Source organism: Pristiophorus japonicus, chromosome 3 (genome assembly GCF_044704955.1).
Source record: "Pristiophorus japonicus isolate sPriJap1 chromosome 3, sPriJap1.hap1, whole genome shotgun sequence".
In the NCBI taxonomy this organism is placed as follows: Eukaryota; Metazoa; Chordata; class Chondrichthyes; family Pristiophoridae; genus Pristiophorus; species Pristiophorus japonicus.
The window spans coordinates 259,316,294-259,337,170 of record NC_091979.1 but is presented as its reverse complement, the minus strand read 5'-3'; the positions used below and the strand labels follow the sequence as shown (position 1 = coordinate 259,337,170).

The 20,877-nt window shown below is 44.3% G+C and overlaps 1 protein-coding gene across 1 annotated transcript in view; it reads right to left on the bottom strand.

Annotated features, from left to right (window-relative positions):
- gfra1b (gdnf family receptor alpha 1b) overlaps positions 1–20,877 on the bottom strand; it is a 367,204-nt gene that overhangs the window by 30,323 nt on the left and 316,004 nt on the right. Inside the window, exons 6-7 of the mRNA XM_070874977.1 lie at positions 1,551–1,660; positions 231–365 (exon numbers count right to left, since the gene is read on the bottom strand). Coding sequence (XP_070731078.1) covers positions 231–365; positions 1,551–1,660 — 245 coding nt within the window. The remainder of the gene's footprint in view (positions 1–230; positions 366–1,550; positions 1,661–20,877) is intronic.

Here is a 20,877-nt window from a genome sequence, read left to right as displayed (position 1 = left end):
TCAAATACATGTTTGAGGGAGCAAACCTCATAAAGGACACAGTCCACCAGAAGCACTTCCATCCAGAGGAATTGAAAATTTGCTGTACTTTCCAATATATTAGATGACATAATATAAAATATGTGTGTATATGTTAACACATACACTAAACATCAGTATACAAATGTAGTTAAATACAATTACTATTTCGACAAAATCTATAAATCTGACTTGTGGACCACTGAACTTACTGAAGCATTTGTTGTCCTTAAAGAAATTGTGGAACTCATCGCACTCTTCCTTTTGATTTCCACTTCCACTACAGGTACACCATGGTGCCACACTGATACCAGTAGAGTCAATATAATTTGGGGTGATGACAGTTCCTGTCAAGGGAAATCAAGATCACATTTAATGATCATTCTTTTAACCAAACACAAACTGTTATATATTCTCAGATAAAACACTTTGGCTGTCACATCATAGATACTAGAAAGAAAACATAACATTTAAAAATAGCGAGAAATTGCACACCCATTACTGCTTGTCGCTTTTCAAAGTCAAGCATCAATAGAGTCAAAAAAGATAAAAGGTAGCTTTATGGAAAATTGGATAAGCCAGCATTGTTATTCCATAATCGTTCTATGACGAAAGTATAAGCAAAGTCTAACTAGCATGCATAGATGTGGGTTATACAAATTCCAACACGGAAACAGACCATTTGGTCCAACCAGTCCGCCTCAGTATTTACTTTCCCTGCGAGCAAACACTTTTAATCATATTTGTGATGAGGTAGATGCAGAAAAGATGTTTCCACTTGTGGGGAGAACAAAACTAGGGGCCATAAATATAAGATAGTTACTAATAAATTCAATAGGATAATCAGGAGAAACTTCTTTGCTGGTAAGAATGTGGAACCCGCTACCACAGGGAGTAATTGAGGCAAATAGCATTGATGCTTTTGAGGGGAAACTGGATCAGCACATGAGGGAGAACAGAATAGATGGATATTCTGATAGGGTTAGATGAAGAGGGGTGGGAGCAAGCTCGTGTGGAGTATAAATGCCAACATGGACCAGTTGGGCCAAATGGCCTGTTTCTGTGCCATAGATTCGAAGTAATTCTATGTAATTGTATTATATGCACCTGGGAGTATGCTCACAGATTTGTAGAACTGTTGCATTGTGAGTGGCTTAGCCAGTCACGTGATATTCATAAAGACTTAATAAAACCCCAGTCAGTTGGGTCTAGGCCATCCACATGAGGCATGCGGTTGTGAGCCTAGCGGATGAACTGGTAATGTGTAGTGTGATTGTTAAACCTTTGTTAATAAACCAACTAGTTCTTAATAGCAATTTGTTGTTGCTATGAATTCTTAAGCAAAGAACCCATGAAGCAAATACATTACAGTAATGTTCACATATCTCTTCAAGCCCGTTTCCTTCATCTGTTTATCCAATCTAATCTTGAATGTTGACATTGTTTCTGCCGCGATCACTAACCCTGGAAATGAATTCCAAAGCCTCACAACTCTCTGTACAAAGAAGTTTGCCCTCTGTTCTAAATCTTACCTATGAGTCCTGAGTAAGCAAGTAAACAGGCTGCATAATTCTGTCTTAAGCAGCCACTCATTGAACGAGGTTCTGGCTGACAGTTTGTGATGAAATCTGCAAGCCGTGACCTGTTAAGAGAAAAAAGAAATAAAACAAACCATTATATTATCGCATTTGCACTAAAACAAGGGAACTGTTTTGCAGTGGCACAACAGTGTTGGCTGTTGAATATATAATTTCTTTTGCTATTATTCAATAAAGTCTTTCCAATGAGACTCGCTTCTGATTAATATATTTGGATTTGTGATGTGACATATATCATCCATAGATCACTCTCTAATACAGAAACAGCATCTTTTCAAAAACATAGCGGGGTTGATATTAACTCCACACGATCTGCAGGAGAGGGACACGGGGTTAAAATTACAGTGGCGGGTTGCATGGTGTGTCTATGTCCCGCTCGCAAGAGGCGGGGCACTTCATTGCAATATTTAATTCGGGCTCCCACAGTGCAGTTGGGAGCCTGATTTAAATTTAATGCGTGGGCTCGGGAAACCCAGCAACTAAAGGGAGGCAAGAGAAGCCAGATAAAGCTTTTCCAGCACTACTTGTGGGCCAGGAGGATCAGTAGTTCTCCCACGGTCCCTCAAGCAAACCTTCTTCCGATTGTGACCTCTCCTTGCTGCTGCGATCGGCCAACCCTCCCACCATGCCCCCGATCCTATCCTCACTGCCTCCCGATTGCTGTGCTCCAAACCCACCCACCAAGCCCCAATCTTTTCCAATTGCTGGGAACGATCCCTGGCCGCCAGGCTACAAGCCAACCTCTCAATCTAGCCAACAGAATTTTTTTTTAAATGAGGAATTCCGCGTTTTCACGATTTCCAGGAATACCCCCCTGCCACCGCACTGCCCCGCCCTCTACCCGTCTCTCCGTAAATATCAGAGCCAGCATCTCTGTAGTATGCATCTCTCTATAATATGGTATCTGTACAGCTCCCAAAGGCAGCTTTATAGAGCAAACCTACTGCATTTAGAAAGTAATAGCTTTTATGGTTTAAATAAATGTTTTATAACTGAAATAATTGAAACCTATCTGTCATTAAACTTTCAACTGAGAACTAATTAACTGATTTATCTATTTATATAAAGGTCTTCAGTGTATCCGCCGCACTTCAGAAATCTTACTTTAATATGTCAGAAGTATTAAAAAAAGAGAGAAAGAAGGTATTATGGTTTCCTTTTGACCTGGAGCTGGAATTTAAAAGCACTGGCAATCTGAAAATTTCCCCTACCAAAATGCAATTAAACTCTTATTGACTTTCAGATTAATTGGGTTAATTATCACGGGGAATATCTTAAACCTCTCTGCCTCTCCTCCTTTAAGATGCTCCTTAAACCTACCTCTTTGACCAAGCTTTTGGTCATCTGTCCCATTATCTCCTTTATTGGCTCAGTGTCAAATTTTGTTTGCTAATCCTCCTGTGAAACACCTTAATACATTTTACTACATTAAAAGCGCTATATAATTGCAAGTTATTGTTGGAAATATGTGAGCAGTAGCCTTAAAGGAACAGGACAGATTAGAAATTAAGGGGGAGATTTTAACTCTACCCGCCTGACGGAAACCGAAAGGGTGGGCAGTTAAAATCACAAAATTACTTAGCCACCCTGAAGCTGCCCGGAACCACCAGATCGCAATATTAACAGACAAAATTCTTACAGGGTTTGACAGGGTAGATGTAGGGAGGATGTTTCCCCTGGCTGGGGAGTCTAGAACCAGGGACCACCGTCTCAGAATCAGGGGTTGGCCATTTAGGACTGAGATGAGGAGAGATTTCTTCATTCAGAAGGTGGTGAATTTTTGGAATTCTCTACCCCAGAGGGCTGTGGATGCTCAGTCATTGAGTATATTCAAGACAGAGATTGATAGATTTTTGAATATTAAGGGAATTATGGGATATTGGGATAGTGCAGGAATTGAGGTAGAAGATCAGCCATGATCTAATTGTATGGCGGAGCAGGCTCAAGGGGCCGAATGGCCTACTCCTGCTCCTAACTCTAATGTTCTTATGTTCTTAACCTGCTCAATTGAGCAGGTGGCAAGGACAACCCGCCCAAAGCCAGTGGGATCCTTTTTTTATATATGCATGTCAGGACCTGATTTCAGGACCTCATTTGGACCCAGCAGCAATATTTGTTCGACAGCCTGAGTGGGAAGCAGTGAGTTTCTCGCCAAGCCAACCCAGCGAGGAAGCAGATCAGGGCCAGAACAGGTCAAAAAAGTTTTGTTTTTCAAAAAAATGTGTAATTTTCCTTGTGGGTCCAGAAACAGCAAGAGCGCTCTTCTGCGCCCCACAAAGGTGGTTTAGGCCTCCCCTTCTGCGATCTCACTCCTATCCTGATCACGGGATCCTGGCTGGACTCGCCAAGTACCTGCTGTCAGCTGTGCAATTCTCAGCCACTTCCCGCCGACTTCCTGCTGGGAACGGGTGGGAAGTTGGCTGCTGGAACTTAGATGAGGCCCAGACGTTAAAATTGCCGCAGCAGGCAGGAAATTAACTCCCCAGTGCGGTTTCCCAATGGAAAAACACACTGACAGATAAAATCCAGGCCTTAAAAAGCACAACTTTCCTCCAGACTGGAGACTGCCCATGAGAAACACCACAGGAGAGCAGCTAGTATTTATCAATCAGATTTCACACTGGAGTAATTCAGTAGGCTTATTTGTTAGTTCTGAGAAAATTGATCGGAACACATGTTCCTTTCAAGCTAAAGCTTAAAACATTGGCTGAAGTGTCAGGTTGCTGACTCTTGTGTCTGATATTGAATACAAATCAATTGAAAAAATTAATATCATTTTGAAATAAAAGTATGCTGATCGTCTAGATTGCCTTGGGTTCCTACTGATAGAAAACAAATCACTTGAAATCTATCAATGTCTCTGAAATAACAAAGTGCCGAGCAACAAGATGTAGCAATTTTTTTCTAATTCACAAACTTTCGTCTTTTCCTAATGAGCCGAAGCAACAATATGACTTAAAAAATTGCAAAAATATACTTGTGCAGATAGGAAAACATTTAAATTAAGAAAAAAAATCACTTTTTGCTAACAATAACATTCTATTTCTTTAAAAAATTGTATCTTATACCCTCTTAAAGTCACACCAAGCACAACATCAACTATGGCATTAGCACAACAAGTTGGGGAGGAATGATGGGTTATAGCTCTATTTACCCACTTCCCCATGACAAATCACAAATTCTCATGAAGGCCCCCTCCCAACTCTGAACTATGCCCAAATGGCTGGTGGATTGGCAACCTCCACCCAGACCTTCAGCCAAGCTACCCTAGTTGACCAGAGCCAACACTTCCTTCAGTTTTTCCTCCCCTGCTTGTTCACGTCTGGTCTTTTCTCCGTGCTTTCACATGTAACAACTTACATTTATATAGTACCTTTACCTAGTAAAACATCCTCAGGCGTTTCCCAGGATTGTTATCAGACAAAAATTGACATCATGGCAAAGAAGAAGACATTAGGGCAGGTGACCAAAAGGTTGTTCAAAGAGATAGATTTTAAGTAAGGCCTTAAAGGAGGAGAGACAGGTGGAGAAGCAGAGAGGTTTATGAAGAGAATTCCAGAGCTTAAAGCCTAGATGGCAGTAGGCATGGCCGTTGATGGTGAGGTGAAGGAAGAGGTGGATAGGCGAGAATCCAGAGTTGGAGGAATGCAGAGCTCTCGAAGGGTTGTAGGGCTGGAGGAAGTTACAGAGATAGTGAGAGGTGAGGTCATGGAAGGAATTCAACACAAGGATGAGGCGTTAAAAAAGAGGCATTGCTGGACTGGGAGTCAAATTGGTCAGCAAGCACAGGGATGATGGGTGAATGGGACTTATTGTGTTTTAGGATATGGGCAGCAGATTAAGTTCACAGCATGGTGGAAGATGGAAGGCTGTCCAGGAGAGCATTGGAATAGTCTAGTCTGGGATAACAAAAGCATTGATGAGGGTTTCAGCAGCAGAAGAGCTGAGGCGGGGTGGGGATTGGCCGGTATTATGGAGGTGGAAGAAAGCGGTCTTGGTGGTGGAGAGGATATGGGGTTGGAAGCTCAGCTCAGCCTCAAAGAGGAAACCAAGGTTGCAAAAGTAGTCTGCTTCACCCTGAGACAGTGGCCAGAGAAAGGGATGGAGTCAGTGGCTAGGAAACGGAGGGAGTGGCAGGGGCCAAAGACAATGGCTTTAGTCTTCCGAATATTTAATGGTGGTGATGTAGAGTTGGGTATGGTCAGCGTACATGTGGAAGCTGATGTTGTGCTTTTGTATGATGTCTCTGAGGAGCAGCTTGTAGATGGGAAGGCTTTTGACAAGGTCCCACACAAGAGATTAGTGTGCAAAATGAAAGCACATGGTATTGGGGGTAATGTATTGATGTGGATAGAGAACTGATTGGCAGACAGGAAGCAAAGAGTAGGAATAAACGGGTTCTTTTCAGAATTGCAGGCAGTTACTAGTGGGTACCGCAAGGTTCAGTGCTGGGACCCCAGCTATTTACAATATACATTAATGATTTAGATGAAGGAATTGAATGTAATATCTCCAAGTTTGCAGATGACACTAAGCTGGGTGGCAGTGTGAGCTGTGAGGAGGATGCTAAGAGGCTGCAGGGTGACTTGGACAGGTTAGGTGTGATATGTACTTATTATACAGTATAAATGCACATGAGGTCCATACTTGAGAGAGAAGGTCACTCTGTGACCAGTTACCTTTATTACCAAGACCTCAAGTGATGAAGATGGGTGGAGCTTCCCCTTTTATACCTGAAAGTCCAGGTTAGGAATGTCTCCCACAAGTTCACCCCCTTGTGGTCAATGTTCTCAAGGTGTACAACTTAGGTCAGTTTATACATGTGTTACAATGATAGTTGAATACATGACATCACGTCCCCCCCAAAGTCTTATTGGGATCACAGGTTAAGTCTCTCTGGTGGTATACGCTCCCTTGTAGAGCACCTGAGGTGGGGCTCCGGTTGTTGGGTGCTGGCCTGAGTGTCTGCTGTTTGCGGTGACTCAGGCCTGTCCGGACTGCCCACAGTGACTGGGCTCTCCTCCATTTGGTTCCGGTGTTCGGTCACCTGTGGTGGAGTAAACTCTACGTCGTGTTGTTCCTCTGCTTCTTCTATGAGGTTGCTGAACCTCCTTTTAGTTTGAGCCACGTGTTTGTGGCAGATTTGTCCATTGGTAAGTTTAACTACCAAAACCCTATTCCCCTCTTTGGCAATCACAGTGCCTGCAAGCCATTTGGGCCCTGCAACGTAATTAAGGACAAAAACAGGGTCATTGACATCAATACATCGCGCCCTCGCATTCCTGTCATGGTAGTCACATTGTGACTGACGCCTGCTCTGAACAATTTCTTTCATAGTAGGGTGTATAAGGGATAACCTGGTTTTGAGCGTCCTTTTCATTAGCAGCTCTGCGGGTGGAACCCCCGTGAGCGAGTGTGGTCGGGATCTATTGGCCAACAGGAGGCATGATAAATGGCTTTGTCGGGAACCCCCTTGGATTCTGAGCATCCCCTGTTTGATTATCTGCATTGCTCATTCCGCCTGGATGTTTGAGGCTGGCTTGAACGATGCCGTTCTGACATGGTTGATTCCATTGCCTGCCATGAAGTCCTGGAATTCAGTGCTTGTGAAGCACGGGCCATTGTCGCTGTCTAAGACATCTGACAGACCATGGGCGGCGAACATTGCCTGTAGACTTTCTACCATGGCAGAGGATGTGCTTGAATTTAAAATGGCACACTCAATACATTTGGAGTAGGCGTCTACTACAACCAAAAACATTTTTCCCATGAAAGGACCTGCGTAGTCCACATGGATGCGTGACCATGGCTTGGCGGGCCAGGACCAGGGGCTAAGGGGGGCTTCCCTAGGTGCGTTGCCCAGCTGAGCACACGTGTTGCACCTGCATCTATCCCTGGCCACCAAATGTGTGACCTGGCAATTGCCTTCATCATGACAATGCCCGGGTGCTCATTGTGAAGTTCTCTGATAAACACCTCTCTGCCCCTCTGGGGCATGACTACTCGGTTTCCCCACAGTAGGCAATCGGCCTGAATCGAGAGTTCATCCTTGCGCCTATGAAACAGTTTAAATTCCTCAGGGCATGCCCCGTACGTGGCTGCCCAGTCCCCATTCAGGACACATTTCTTAACTAAAGACAGTAGCGGGTCTCTATTTGTACAGACTTTAATCTGACGGGCTGTCACAGGTGAGCCTTCGCTTTCGAAAGCTTCAACAGCCATGACCATCTCAGCATCATGCTCAGTTGCCCCCTCAGTGGTGGCTAGTGGGAGCCTGCTGAGTGTATCGGTGCAGTTTTCGGTGCCCGGTCTGTGCCGAATTGTGTAGTCATAGGCGGCTAACGTGAGTGCCCACCTCTGTATGCGGGCCGATGCATTCGCATTTATGGCCTTGTTGTCTGCCAAAAGGGACCTTAGGAGTTTGTGATCTGTCTCCAGCTCAAATTTCCTGCCAAATAGGTACTGGTGCATTTTTTTTACTGCATATACACATCCTAGTGCTTCCTTTGCTACCATCCCGTAGCCCCTTTCTGCCTGGGACAGAATTCTGGAGGCATAAGCTATCGGCTGTAACTGACCATTGGCATTCACATGCTGCAACACACACCCGACCCCATAGGACGACGCATCGCACGTTAGAACAAGTTTCTTACACGGGTCATATAACGTTAACAGTTTGTTGGAGCATAACAAGTTGCGTGCTCTATCACAAGCCCTTTCCTGGCTGTCCCCCCAGACCCAATCGCGACCTTTGCGTAGGAGCATGTGTAGCGGCTCTAACAGCATGCTCAATTTGGGAAGAAAGTTACCAAAATAGTTCAGGAGCCCCAGGAACGAATGCAGCTCCATCATGTTACGGGGTCTGGGTGCTCTCTGGATCGCTTCTGTTTTGGATGCAATGGGTCTGATCCTGTCTGCTGCTACCCTCCTCCCCAGGAATTCTACCTCTGGAGCTAAGAAGACGCACTTCGCCTTTTTCAGTCACAGCCCTACCTGGTCCAGTCTGCGTCGCACCTCCTCCAGGTTGTGGAGGTGTTCTTCAGTATCGCGACCCGTGATGAGGATGTCGTCTTGAAAAACCACCGTCCTTGGAATCGACTTGAGGAGGCTTTCCATATTTCACTGAAAGATCGCAGCGGCCGAACGAATCCCGAACGGACATCTGTTATACTCAAACAACCCCTTGTGTGTCGTGATGGTGGTCAGCTTCTTCGACACACTCGCCAGCTCCTGGGTCATGTAAGCTGAGGTCAGATCCAATTTTGAAAAAAGTTTGCCACCGGATAGCGTCGCAAAGAGGTCCTCCGCTCTCGGTAGAGGGTACTAGTCTTGTAGTGACACCCGATTGATGGTGGCCTTGTAATCGCCACATATCCTGACCGACCCATCCGCCTTGAGCATCGGCATGATCGGGCTCGCCCAGTCACTGAATTCGACTGGCGAGATGATGCCTTCCCTCAGCAGGCGGTCCAATTCACATTCTATCTTTTCCCGCATCATGTACGGCACCGATGTGGCCTTGTGGTGTACTGGCCTGGCGTCCGGGTTTATGTGAATCACTACCTTGGCCCCCATGAAAGTGCCGATGCTGGGTTGAAATAATGAGTCAAATTTGTCCAGGACCTGTGAGCATGATACTCGTTCCACAGAAGAAATTGCATTGACATCGCCCCATTTCCAGTTCATGACAGCAAGACAACTCCTCCCCAGTAGTGCGGGACTGTCCCCGGGGACAATCCAGAGTGGCAACCTGTTATCCGAATCTTTGTGGGTCACGACTACCGTGGCGCTGCCTAGCACTGGAATGATCTCCTTTGTATATGTCCGTAGCTGTGCGTCAATCAGCAATAATTTTGGCCTCCTGGCCTTGGACACCCACAACCTTTCGAACTGTTTGATACTCATCAGGGACTGGCTGACCCCCATGTCTAGCTCCATTAATACTGGGATGCCATTGAGGAGCACTTTCATCATTATCGGTGGCGTCCTGGTATATGAACTGTACATGTGCTTCACATGAACTCGCTGAACTTCAGCTTCCAGCGATTTCCCCCAGTATTCATTTGGCCTCGTAGGGCTTACATCGGGCCCGTCCTCCTCATACATCAACCTGGCTGCAGGCTTCCTGCACATACGCGGCAAGTGACCGCTGACGTTGCAGTTTCTGCAGGTATATTGCTGATACCTGCAAGCTCTGGCTGGGTTTTTGTCTCCACACCTCCAGCATGAGCTGGAAGCCCTGTTGTTGGAAACAAAAGGTCCATTACCAGTCGATAGTCTCTGACTGTCTCTGTAACTGTCCTTAAGTGCACCATTAACAGGTGTTGATGGTCCCATTACTGGCTGCATTGTCCATTGCGATGGCATGAATCGCCGTTCAGCTAGCCATTGTCTCTGTTGAATTCCACTTTTGGGTTCGACTACATGCTGGGGCATGTCCGATTGCTCTTGTCTGCCTAGTGAACTGTGTGCCGCGTTAACAATGTTGACTCCCTGGTCGTTTGCCGAATTTGAGCCAAGATTTTTGTCATACAGCATTCTGGTCTCTTCCTCCCCTGAGATAAATGTCTGGGCTATCAGAGCCGCCACTTTCAAGGTCAAGTCTTTGGTCTCAATCAGTTTACTGAAAACCCCAGTGTGACCGATGCCCTCAATAAAAAAGTCTCGCAGCATCTCCGCTCTGCATGCATCTGGGAACTTACATAGGCTCGCCAGTCGCTGGAGATCTGCCACGAAGTCTGGAACGCTTTGCCCTTCTCGCCGCCGGTGCGTGTAAAACCGGTGTCTCGCCATGTGCATGCTGCTCGCCGGTTTGAGGTGTTCCCCGATCAACTTACTGAGCTCTTCAAAAGTCTTGTCCGCCAGCTTCTCTGGCACTAGAAGGTCCTTCATCAGGGAGTACGTTCTGGATCCACAAACCGTCAGGAGAAGAGCCCTGAGTTTGTCGGCCGAATCCTGTCCCAACCATTCCTTAATGACAAAACTTTGCTGTAGTCTCTCAATAAAGTCGTCCCAATCATCACCAACACAGTACCTCTCTTCTGTGCTGCTAGTGGCCATGCTCGCGTGGTTTAAATCCCAGTTTCTCATTGCCAATGATATGTCCTTACTATACAGTGTAAATGCACACGAGGCCCATACTTGAGAGAAGGTCACTCTGTGACCAGTTACCTCTAGTACCAAGACCTCAAGTGATGAAGGTGGGTGGAGCTTTCCCTTTCATACCCGAAAGTCCAGATTAGGAGTGTCTCCCACAAGTTCACCCCCTTGTGGTCAATGTTCTCAAGGTGTACAACTTAGGTCAGCTTATACATGGGTTACAATGATAGTTGAATACATGACAAGGTGAGTGGGCAAATGCATGGCAGATGCAGTATAATGTGGATAAATGTGAGGTTATCCACTTTGGTTGCAAAAACAGGAAGGCAGATTATTATCTAAATGGTGACAGGGGAGGTGCAATGAGACCTGGTTGTCATCGTTCATCAGTCATTGAAAGTTGGCATGCAGGTACAACAGGCGGTAAAGAAGGCAAATGGCATGCTGGCCTTCATAGCGAGGGGATTTGAGTATAGGAGCAGGGAGGTCTTACTGCAGTTGTACAGGGCCTTGGTGAGACCACACCTTGAGTATTGTGTGCAGTTTTGGTCTCCTAACCTGAGGAAGGACATTCTTGTTATTGAGGGAGTGCAGCGAAGGTTCACCAGACTGATTCCCGGGATAGCAGGACTGACATATGAAGAAAGACTGGATCGAGTAGGCTTATATTCACTGGAATTTAGAAGAATGAGAGGGGATCTCATAGAAACATATAAAATTCTGACGGGATTGGACAGATTAGATGCAGTAAGAATGTTCCTGATGTTGGGGAAGTCCACAACCAGGGGTCACAGTCTAAGATAAGGTGTAAGCCATTTAGGACCGAGATGAGGAGAAACTTCTTCACTCAGAGAATTGTGAACCTGTGGAATTCACTACCACAGAAAGTTGTTGAGGCCAGTTCGTTAGATATATTTAAAAGGGAGTTAGATGTGGCCCTTACGGCTACGGGGATCAAGAGATATGGAGAGAAAGCAGGAATGGGGTACTGAATTTGCATGATCAGCCATGATCATATTAAGGGAAATAAAATGGAGGCAGAAGCAAAAGATAGAAAGGAGAATAGTAAAAGTGGAGGGCAGAGAAACCCAAGACAAAAAACAAAAAGGGCCACATTACAGCAAAATTCTAAATAGGCAAGGTGTGTTAAGAAGACAAGCCTGAAGGCGCTGTGCCTCAATGCGAGGAGTATTCGGAATAAGGTGGATGAATTAACTGCGTTGACAGCAGTTAACGGATATGATGTAATTGGCATTAAGGAGACATGGCTCCAGGTTGACCAAGGCTGGGAACTCAACATCCAGGGCTATTCAACATTTAGGAAGGATAAGCAGAGAGGAAAAGGAGGCGGGGTGGCGTTGCTGGTTAAAGAGGAAATTAATGCAATAGTAAGGAGGGACATTAGCCTGGATGATATGGAATCAGTATGGGTGGAGCTGCGGAATACCAAAGGGCAGAAAGCGCAAGTGGGAGTTGTGCACAGACCACCAAACAGTAGTAGTGAGGTTGGGGACAGCATCAAACAAGAAATAAGGGATGTGTGCAATAAAGGTACAGCAGTTATCATGGGCGACTTTAATCTACATATTGATTGGGCTAACCAAACTGGTAGCAATGCGGTGGAGGAGGATTTCCTGGAGTGTATTAGGGATGGTTTTCTCGACTAATATGTCAAGGAACCAACTAGAGAGCTGGCCATCCTGGACTGGTTGATGTGTAATGAGAAGGAACTAATTAGCAATCTTGTTGTGCGAGTCCCTTGGGGAAGAGTGACCGTAATATGGTAGAATTCTTTATTAAGATGGAGAGTGACACAGTTAATTCGGAAAGTAGGGTCCTGAACTTAAGGAAAGGTAACTTCGACAGTATGAGGCATGAATTGGCTAGAATAGACTGGCAAAGGATACTTAAAGGGTTGACGGTGGATAAGCAATGGCAAACAATTAAAGATCACATGGATGAACTTCAGCAATTGTACATCCTACTAAGAGCTAAGAGGCTGCAGGGTGACTTGGACAGGTTAGGTAAGTGGGCAAATGCATGGCAGATGCAGTATAATGTGGATAAATGTGAGGTTATCAACTTTGGTGGCAAAAACAGGAAGGCAGAATATTACCTGAATGGTGACAGATTAGGAAAAGGGGAGGTACAACGAGACCTGGGTGTCATGGTACATCAGTCATTGAAAGTTGGCATGCAGGTACATCAGGCGGTGAAGAAGACAAATGGCATGATGGCCTTCATAGCGAGAGGAATTGAGTATAGGAGCAGGGAGGTCTTACTGCAGTTGTACAGGGCCTTGGTGAGGCCACACCTTGAATATTGTGTACAGTTTTGGTCTCCTAATTCTTGCTATTGAGGGAGTGCAGCGAGGGTTCACCAGACTGATTCCCAGGATTGCAGGACCTGACATATGAAGAAAGACTGGATCGACTAGGCTTATATTCACTGGAATTTAGAAGAATGAGAGGGGATCTCATAGAAACATATAAAATTCTGACAGGATTGGACAGGTTAGATGCAGGAAGAATGTTCCCAATGTTGGGGAAGTCCAGAACCAAGGGTCACAGTCTAAGGATAAGGGGTAAGCCATTTAGGACCGAGATGAGGAGAAACTTCTTCACTCAGAGAATTGTGAACCTGTGTAATTCTCTACCACAGAAAGTTGTTGAGGCCAGTTAGATATATTCAAAAGGGAGTTAGATGTGGCTCATTATGGCTAAAGGGATCAAGGGGCATGGAGAGAAAGCAGGAATGGGGTACTGAAGTTGCATGATATGCCATGATCATACTGAATGGTGGTGCAGGCTCGAAGGACCGAATGGCCTACTCCTGCACCTATTTTCTATGTTTCTATGGGCCCAATTTTGGCCATGACTTGCATCAATTTTTTTGGAGTAAATTGTTTTTTCTGGCTTAAGTTTAAAAAATGCCATTTCCCCCCCAAAATTTGCTCCAGTGTAAGTCAGTTAGATACGATTTTTTTTAGTTCAGTTTTTTTTCAAAAGGGGGCGTTCCCAGACACTTACGCCAGTTTTGGCCATTTATGCCACTTTGGCCAGCTAAAACTTACTCCAAATCGACTCAGGTCAGCGTATGTGGCCAGCTCTGAAAAACCTTGTGGGCAGTTAAGAAATCAGCGCAGGTTAGTACATTTAAAGCACCAAGACTTACAAAGCACTAAACAAAGCACAAAAATAATCATTCAATAACAAATAAAAAATAGAAGGAAGCTGAGGACCTGCACCAAGACTTACAAAGCACTAAACAAACCACAAAAAGTAATAAGCAATAACAAATAAAAAATAGAAGTCCTGCCTTTATGCCAGATTCATTTTTTTTTAAATTCTCCCCCGCTACCCCATCAAAATACTCTTTCTCTCCCCCTCTCCCATCAAAATACTCTTTCTCCACCCCCCCCAAAAAAAACACTCTTTCTCCTCCCCCGCCCCCCCGCCCCACCCCCAATCAAAACTCTCAAGCACAACCATCAATGAATAAAAATAATGCTGAAGTTCTACCTTGGCCGGGAACTCAACGGGCCGGCCGGCCAGTGTGGGAGGCCACTCAGCTGGGGATAGGGTACGGTGAGATCGGGGCGTTCCTTCAGCCGGGGATAGGGGCTGCGAGCATCGGGTCCTGCTCACAGCCCACAGGACACTCTGGGAGGGCAGTAGCATGCACGCAGACTTCACTGCGCATGCATGCAGGTGTCGGCACTGTTTTCGGCGCTGGCCTGTTGCTCCGCCCCCCACTTCACAATGCACGCCACGCTGGGACTCCGGGGACTTGGAAGAGCGGCCAGAATGGGGCGACTTTTTTCCGGCGCCGTTTCCAGCACGCAAAATCGGCGCACATAAGGTAAGTGCGCTGAAAAAAGGGGTTGAGCAAAATTGAGCCCTATGTTTCTTTGAAATAGGCGAGGGCTAAGGATAGATCCTTGGGGGGCTCCAGAAGTAACGGTGTGGGGTGGGAAGGGATGCCATTGCAGGAGATTCTGCATTGGGGGAGGATGGTATGGTCAACTGTGTTAAAGGCTGCAGACAGGTCGAGAAGGATGAGGAGGAATAGTGCACCATGATCACACTCACATAAGGATATAATTTGTAACAATGATTAGGACCATTTCAGTACTGTGGAGTGGTTCACCCTAATTGGAGAGGTTCAAACATGGAGTTGCAGGAAAGATTTTGGAGGCGACAACATGTTCAATGATTTTGGAGAGGAAAGGGAAGCTGGAGATAGGACGTTAGTTTGTAAGGACAGAGGGATCAAAGATAGATTTTTTTGAGGAGGGGGATAATAACAGCAGATTTCGAATGGAATGGTACAGGAGAGGGAACTGTTTACAATATCAGCTAGCATGGGGGCCAAGAAGGGAATTCGGTGTATAATTAGTTTAGTGGGAAGGGATGTGATGTAAATCTATGATATCACGTGTTGGAGCCACAGCATGCCACCATGCCATGAACATATTTTTATTTAAAAGGAACTCACCAAGTTCATCGTATTATTAAACTGCACAGTTTGACTGAGATCCTTGATCCCTGATATATCGTACATCGCAAGAATACTAACATTAATTTACCACATATACCACCTGATTTTAACCGAACCCGCCTGGCGGGAACGGGGCATGGTTGAGTCGATCACCTGTTTCACATGCCTAATATGATGCCCTATTTCAATGGGGCGGGATGTAAGATGGGTGTCCAACCCAAACAGACTGACTAGGTTAAAATTATGTCTATACTTTCAATCACAGTACAACACACACGAGGTTTTAAAGTAACAAACCAAACTGCAGAAAAACAATGGATAGAGAATTAGTTGGCAGAGAGTCGGGATAAATGGGTCCTTTTCAGAATGACAGGCAGTGACTAGTAGGATGCCGCAGGGCTCAGTGCTGGGACCCCAGTTATTTACAATATACTTTAATGATTTAGATGAAGGAATTGAGTGTAATATCTCCAAGTTTGCAGATGACACTAAGCTGGGTAGTGGTGTGAGCTGTGAGGAGGACGCTAAGAAGCTGCAGGGTGACTTGAACAGGTTAGGTGAGTGGGCAAATGCATGACAGATGCAGTATAATGTGGATAAATGTGAGGTTGTCCAATTTGGGGGCAAAAACACGAAGGTAGAATATTATCTGAATGGTAGCAGATTAGGAAAAAGGGAGGTGCAACGAGACCTGGGTGTCATGGTACATCAGTCATTGAAAGTTGGCATGCAGGTACAGCAGGCGATGAAGGCGGCAAATGGTGTGTTGGCCTTCATAGCTAGGGGATTTGAGTATAGGAGCAGGGAGGTCTTACTGCAGTTGTACAGGGCCTTTGTAAGGCCTAACCTTGAATATTGTGTTCAGTTTTGGTCTCCTAATCTGAGGAAGGACATTCTTGCTATTGAGGGAGTGCAGCGAAGGTTGACCAGACTGATTCCCAGGATGGCAGGACTGACATATAAGGAGAGACTGGATCAACTGGGCCTGTTTTCACTGGTGTTTAGAAGGATGAGAGGGGATCTCATAGAAACATATAAAATTCTGATGGGATTGGACAGGTTAGATGCAGGAAGAATGTTCCTGATGTTGGGGAAGTCCAGAACCAGGGGACACAATCTAAGCATAAGGGATAAGCCATTTAGGACTGAGATGAGGAGAAACTTCTTCACTCAGAGAGTTGTTAACCTGTGGAATTCCCTAACGCAGAGAGTTGTTGATGCCAGTTCATTGGATATATTCAAGAGGGAGTTAGATATGGCCCTTACGGCTAAAGGGATCAAGGGATATGGAGAGAAAGCGGGAAAGGAGTACTGAGGTGAATGATCAGCCATGATCTTATTGAATGGTGGTGCAGGCTCGAAGGGCCGAATGGCCTACTCCTGCACCTATTTTCTATGTTTCTGTGTTTCTATACCAGTTAAAAGAAGGTTTATTTTCCAATATGTGCTGGCTAACAGGGAAACACTTAACTCAAGCATGCAAAAAATTTTGAAAAATTACTCTCTGCTTGTTGAACAAAACTTGTTATGAGCATACTTATGTTAATTTTTACTTTCCAAAGAAGCCACTTGGGCTTTAACAAGAGGAAATTAATTCTCAAAACTGAGTAAAGTGCATGTGAGCAGCTAATTAACTTATTAGAGAAGATCAACAACAGGACAGAAAGTGGAGAAAATGAGTATTGGAGCTGGAAGGATAAATAAGCTGATAGACAAGTGAATGATGATGTAGACTTCATTGTAAAGCATGTGTACAAGATTATTGCTCATATTCACTGCTCCTCCCAGCTCCACAAGAAGTTAAGTAAAACGAATTAAAGCTGACCTTTCCGATGAAAGCCTCCAGTGGCCACTTTAAGAACTACCGGTTTGACTACCACATGCTAGAGAAGCTTGACTGCAATATTTACAGCAAATCCTGTGGTCAGTCTCAAATAAATTCTGTAAAGCAGTCCAAAACTGCCATTAGGTCCCTTATTTGCATACGCAAAAGGTTGCCTGGCTGTTTCGAGCACAAGCCATGAACGCCTATGTAGGAGCCTTCACCAATAAACGGATTACACACTTCTGGGGCGAGATGCGCATGCTGCCCGCCACATTGGATCCTTTGGTGCCTGTATTGTGCCTGCTTAATGGATGCAGTGCAATCAAACATCTAGGCCAATGTTTCATGTGTAAATATTGAAGGACAGGTTTCTTCTTTCCCTGAATAATAGCAGTGTTAAGTTGTGCCATATCTGAAAAAAACATTCCTGCGAATAAAGGTCGTTCTGTATTTGGTTTACTTATTTTTTTTCTCTATCTCTGTAACCTACTCCAGCCCTACAACCCTCTGTGATAGCTGTGCTCCTTCAATTCTGGCCTCTTGTGCATCCCCGATTTTTAATTGCTCCACCATTGGCGGCTATAATATCTTCAGCGAGCACACAACACACAACCTGTAAGATGGCTGCAGGTTCCGGAAACTTCTGACCTGCTGGACTGGTGACCTGCTCTTTATTAAACAGCACTAGCTGCAATAACACAGGCATCCACAGTGTGGAGCTACAGACATTACAGTTCTCCCTCCTGAATGAAGAAGTTATTAAAACAAACAATCATCATACATAACAAAGGATATGGACTTAGTTTGCCATATTTACAAATCAAGCTTTCGAAGAGGGTACCTTTGCTCTCAAACAGAACCTTCCAAACATGGTGTCGAATTTAAACTCATTCGAGGCTGATCCTGAGGGAAGTTTTCCTCCAAGACATGCCCTTGATTTCCATTTGAACTCTCTCTAACTTCAGCCTGTTTGTTTTCCTGACTCAGACTCAAACTTAAATTCTGACTTTCTCTTGGATTTGTTTCCAGTACATTGGATGTAGGATTTGCTACTGGTGTATCAAAACTATCTGATGAGTCAGAAATAATTGAATCACTCCCACTCTCAACTACTTCCATGTCTGTAGGTAAAATATGATCAATGTGAACAAACCTAACCTGTCCATTATCAAACATCTTGACCAAATATGTGCGAGGACCACATATCTTCATCACTCTTCTTGGTAACCACTTTACCCAATTATGGTGATGGTTCTTCATTCTCACCTTCTGATTTAATTTCGCACTTCTCTCTTTTACTCTACCTCTATCATGATTCTCTTTCTGTCTTAATTGGGTCTCTTCTACGGACTGTGCCCAGTTTGATTTTAACAACGAGAATCTGGTTCGTGGCTGTCGTTTGAGAAACAACTCTGCTGGTGTTCTACCAGTAGTTGTGTGAGGACTGTTACGATACGTTATTAGAAAATTAGCCAATTTGTGGTCCAATGACAACTGTTGTTTCTTTGGAATTGGATCCAATATTTGTTTGATGAGGGCACGTTTTACAATTTGTACAGTGCGCACTGCTGCACCATTCGAAGCAGGGTGGTACGGTGGAACCTTAGTATGTTTCACACCATTTTTGTTCGTGGACTGTGCAAATTCTTCTGAACGAAATTGTGGTCCATTATCCGAAACAATTTCTTCTGGAAGCCAAATGAAGAAAATAATCTTCGCAAAATGTCTAATGTTTTACTTGTTGTTATTTTCCACATTGGAAACACCTCAACCCATTTCGAATGGCTATCAATCACAATGAACAATTGTTGTCCTTCTAGTTCAGCAAAATCAATATGTAGCCTTTGCCTTACCCTGGGGGGCCATTTCCATGGCTGTAATGGTTCTGATGGTGGTTGCTTGCTTACCGTTTGACATGTCGTACACTGACTTATGATGTACTCTATATCTTTATCAAGACCTGGCCACCATAAGTAACTGCGTGTAAAACTCTTGGTCAAGCACATTCCCAGATGCTGGTCATGGAGGTGTCCTAATAACTTGGACCTGAATTTATTTGGTATAACCACCCTTGCACCCCACATGATACAATCTTTATCGACTGACAATTCATTCCTACGAATGAAGAATGGATGAGTATGTTTGTCTGTTACCTGGTTTGGCCATCTGTTTACAATATAATCATACACCTTTGACATAACTAGGTCACGTTTGGTTGCTCTACCAATCTCTTCAGCTGTGACTGGCAGTTCATCAATGTATGAAAAATAGAACACCTCTTTCCTATCGGGTGTAACTTGTGATGGGGAAGGCAATCTAGACATAGCATCAGCATTACTGTGATCAGCTGAAGGTTCCGGAAACTTCTGACCTGCTGGTCAGGTGACCTGCTCTTTATTAAACAGCACTAGCTGCAGTAACACAGGCGTCCATAGTGTGGAGCTACAGACATTACAGCGGCCACACCTTCAACTGCTGAGGCCCGAAGCTCTGGAATTCCCTTCCTAAATCTTTCCCCCTCTCTACCTCTCTTTCCTCCTTTAGAACGCTCCTTGAGCAAGCCTTTGGTCACCTGCCCTGATATCTCCTCTTGTGACTCAGTGTCAGATTTTGTTTGATAATGCTCCTGTGAAGCGCATTTTGACGTTTTACTATGTTAAAGTCACTATGTTATTTTTTTTTTATCTCGGCAGGGAAAGATATATTTTTAATAAGATGGTGTCTTTGAATACTGTTCAGACATTATTAACATTTACACCACCACTTACTTCTTAAGATGACTGATTTGTTGAATGGTTTCCAAGCTCTTGCATTTATTTATTGTAGTTTGAGTTTGATGTGTCCAAAAAGGTTAACTGTGACATGATCCCCAGTAATGGGGTCAGAAAGAGTCTTCATTGTCAGTTCTAATGGAAATAATGACTTAAACCAATGGCGATGTAAATGACTCATATTTTTACAAATGCCGCTCATCAGCACTGAGTTAACAATGTGAAATGTACACATGGAACATCATTCCTGATCAAGGTGTGGATTTCATTAAGACATGGATTTTTTGAATGCTGCTGTCTTCTGGTATCATTTCCCATTAATTATTTTGTCAAAAATTGCATATTGCCGACCCTATTGGTCATATATCAAAGTGGACTACAAGGACCAATTAGATAAAACAAAGTTAGCAGAAATATATTGCTGCTCTACAAGGCACCTAAATAGCCCACTGCTATCAATCATTCTGTGCACGATAAAAATGAATTATTGATTTTAAATTAACCAGTAGTATAAAGAATAAAAATTATAGTCTCTTCATTTTGAAAGACCTGCAAGTCATCGAGCCCATTCAAACTTGGAAATTAATTAAGCCTTTATCATTGTAGTTGAACTGAAAGAAGGTTACATCACTACCAAAATGTCAGATCATTCCCAATGTTTAATATCTCGAGGTCAGAGAATTCATTGTACAAACAAAGAATAACAATGGCACAGAACCACATTCTTAATTAATGCATTTTTCTTGTCTTCCTCCCCATGGGTATCACTTGACTTCACATAAATCACCTTCAGCTAGGAGGACTGGATACCTTGGGTAGTTCATTATTTCAGTAATGTGCTTAGAAATCAGCTGACAAGTGATGAAATTTGAGTGGAGTATGGCTGGCTAGATATGTTTTTCCTTCTCACTATCATATACACACTAGCAGGTTTAGAATATGACAGGATGGTGAAATAACACAACATAATCAAAGTCAGCATTTATGAAGGAGCTCGGGACTCATTATTAAATAGAATTCACCGTTGATCAGCCGCAGTTAAGCTTCTGGTTACTGCTCTATCCCT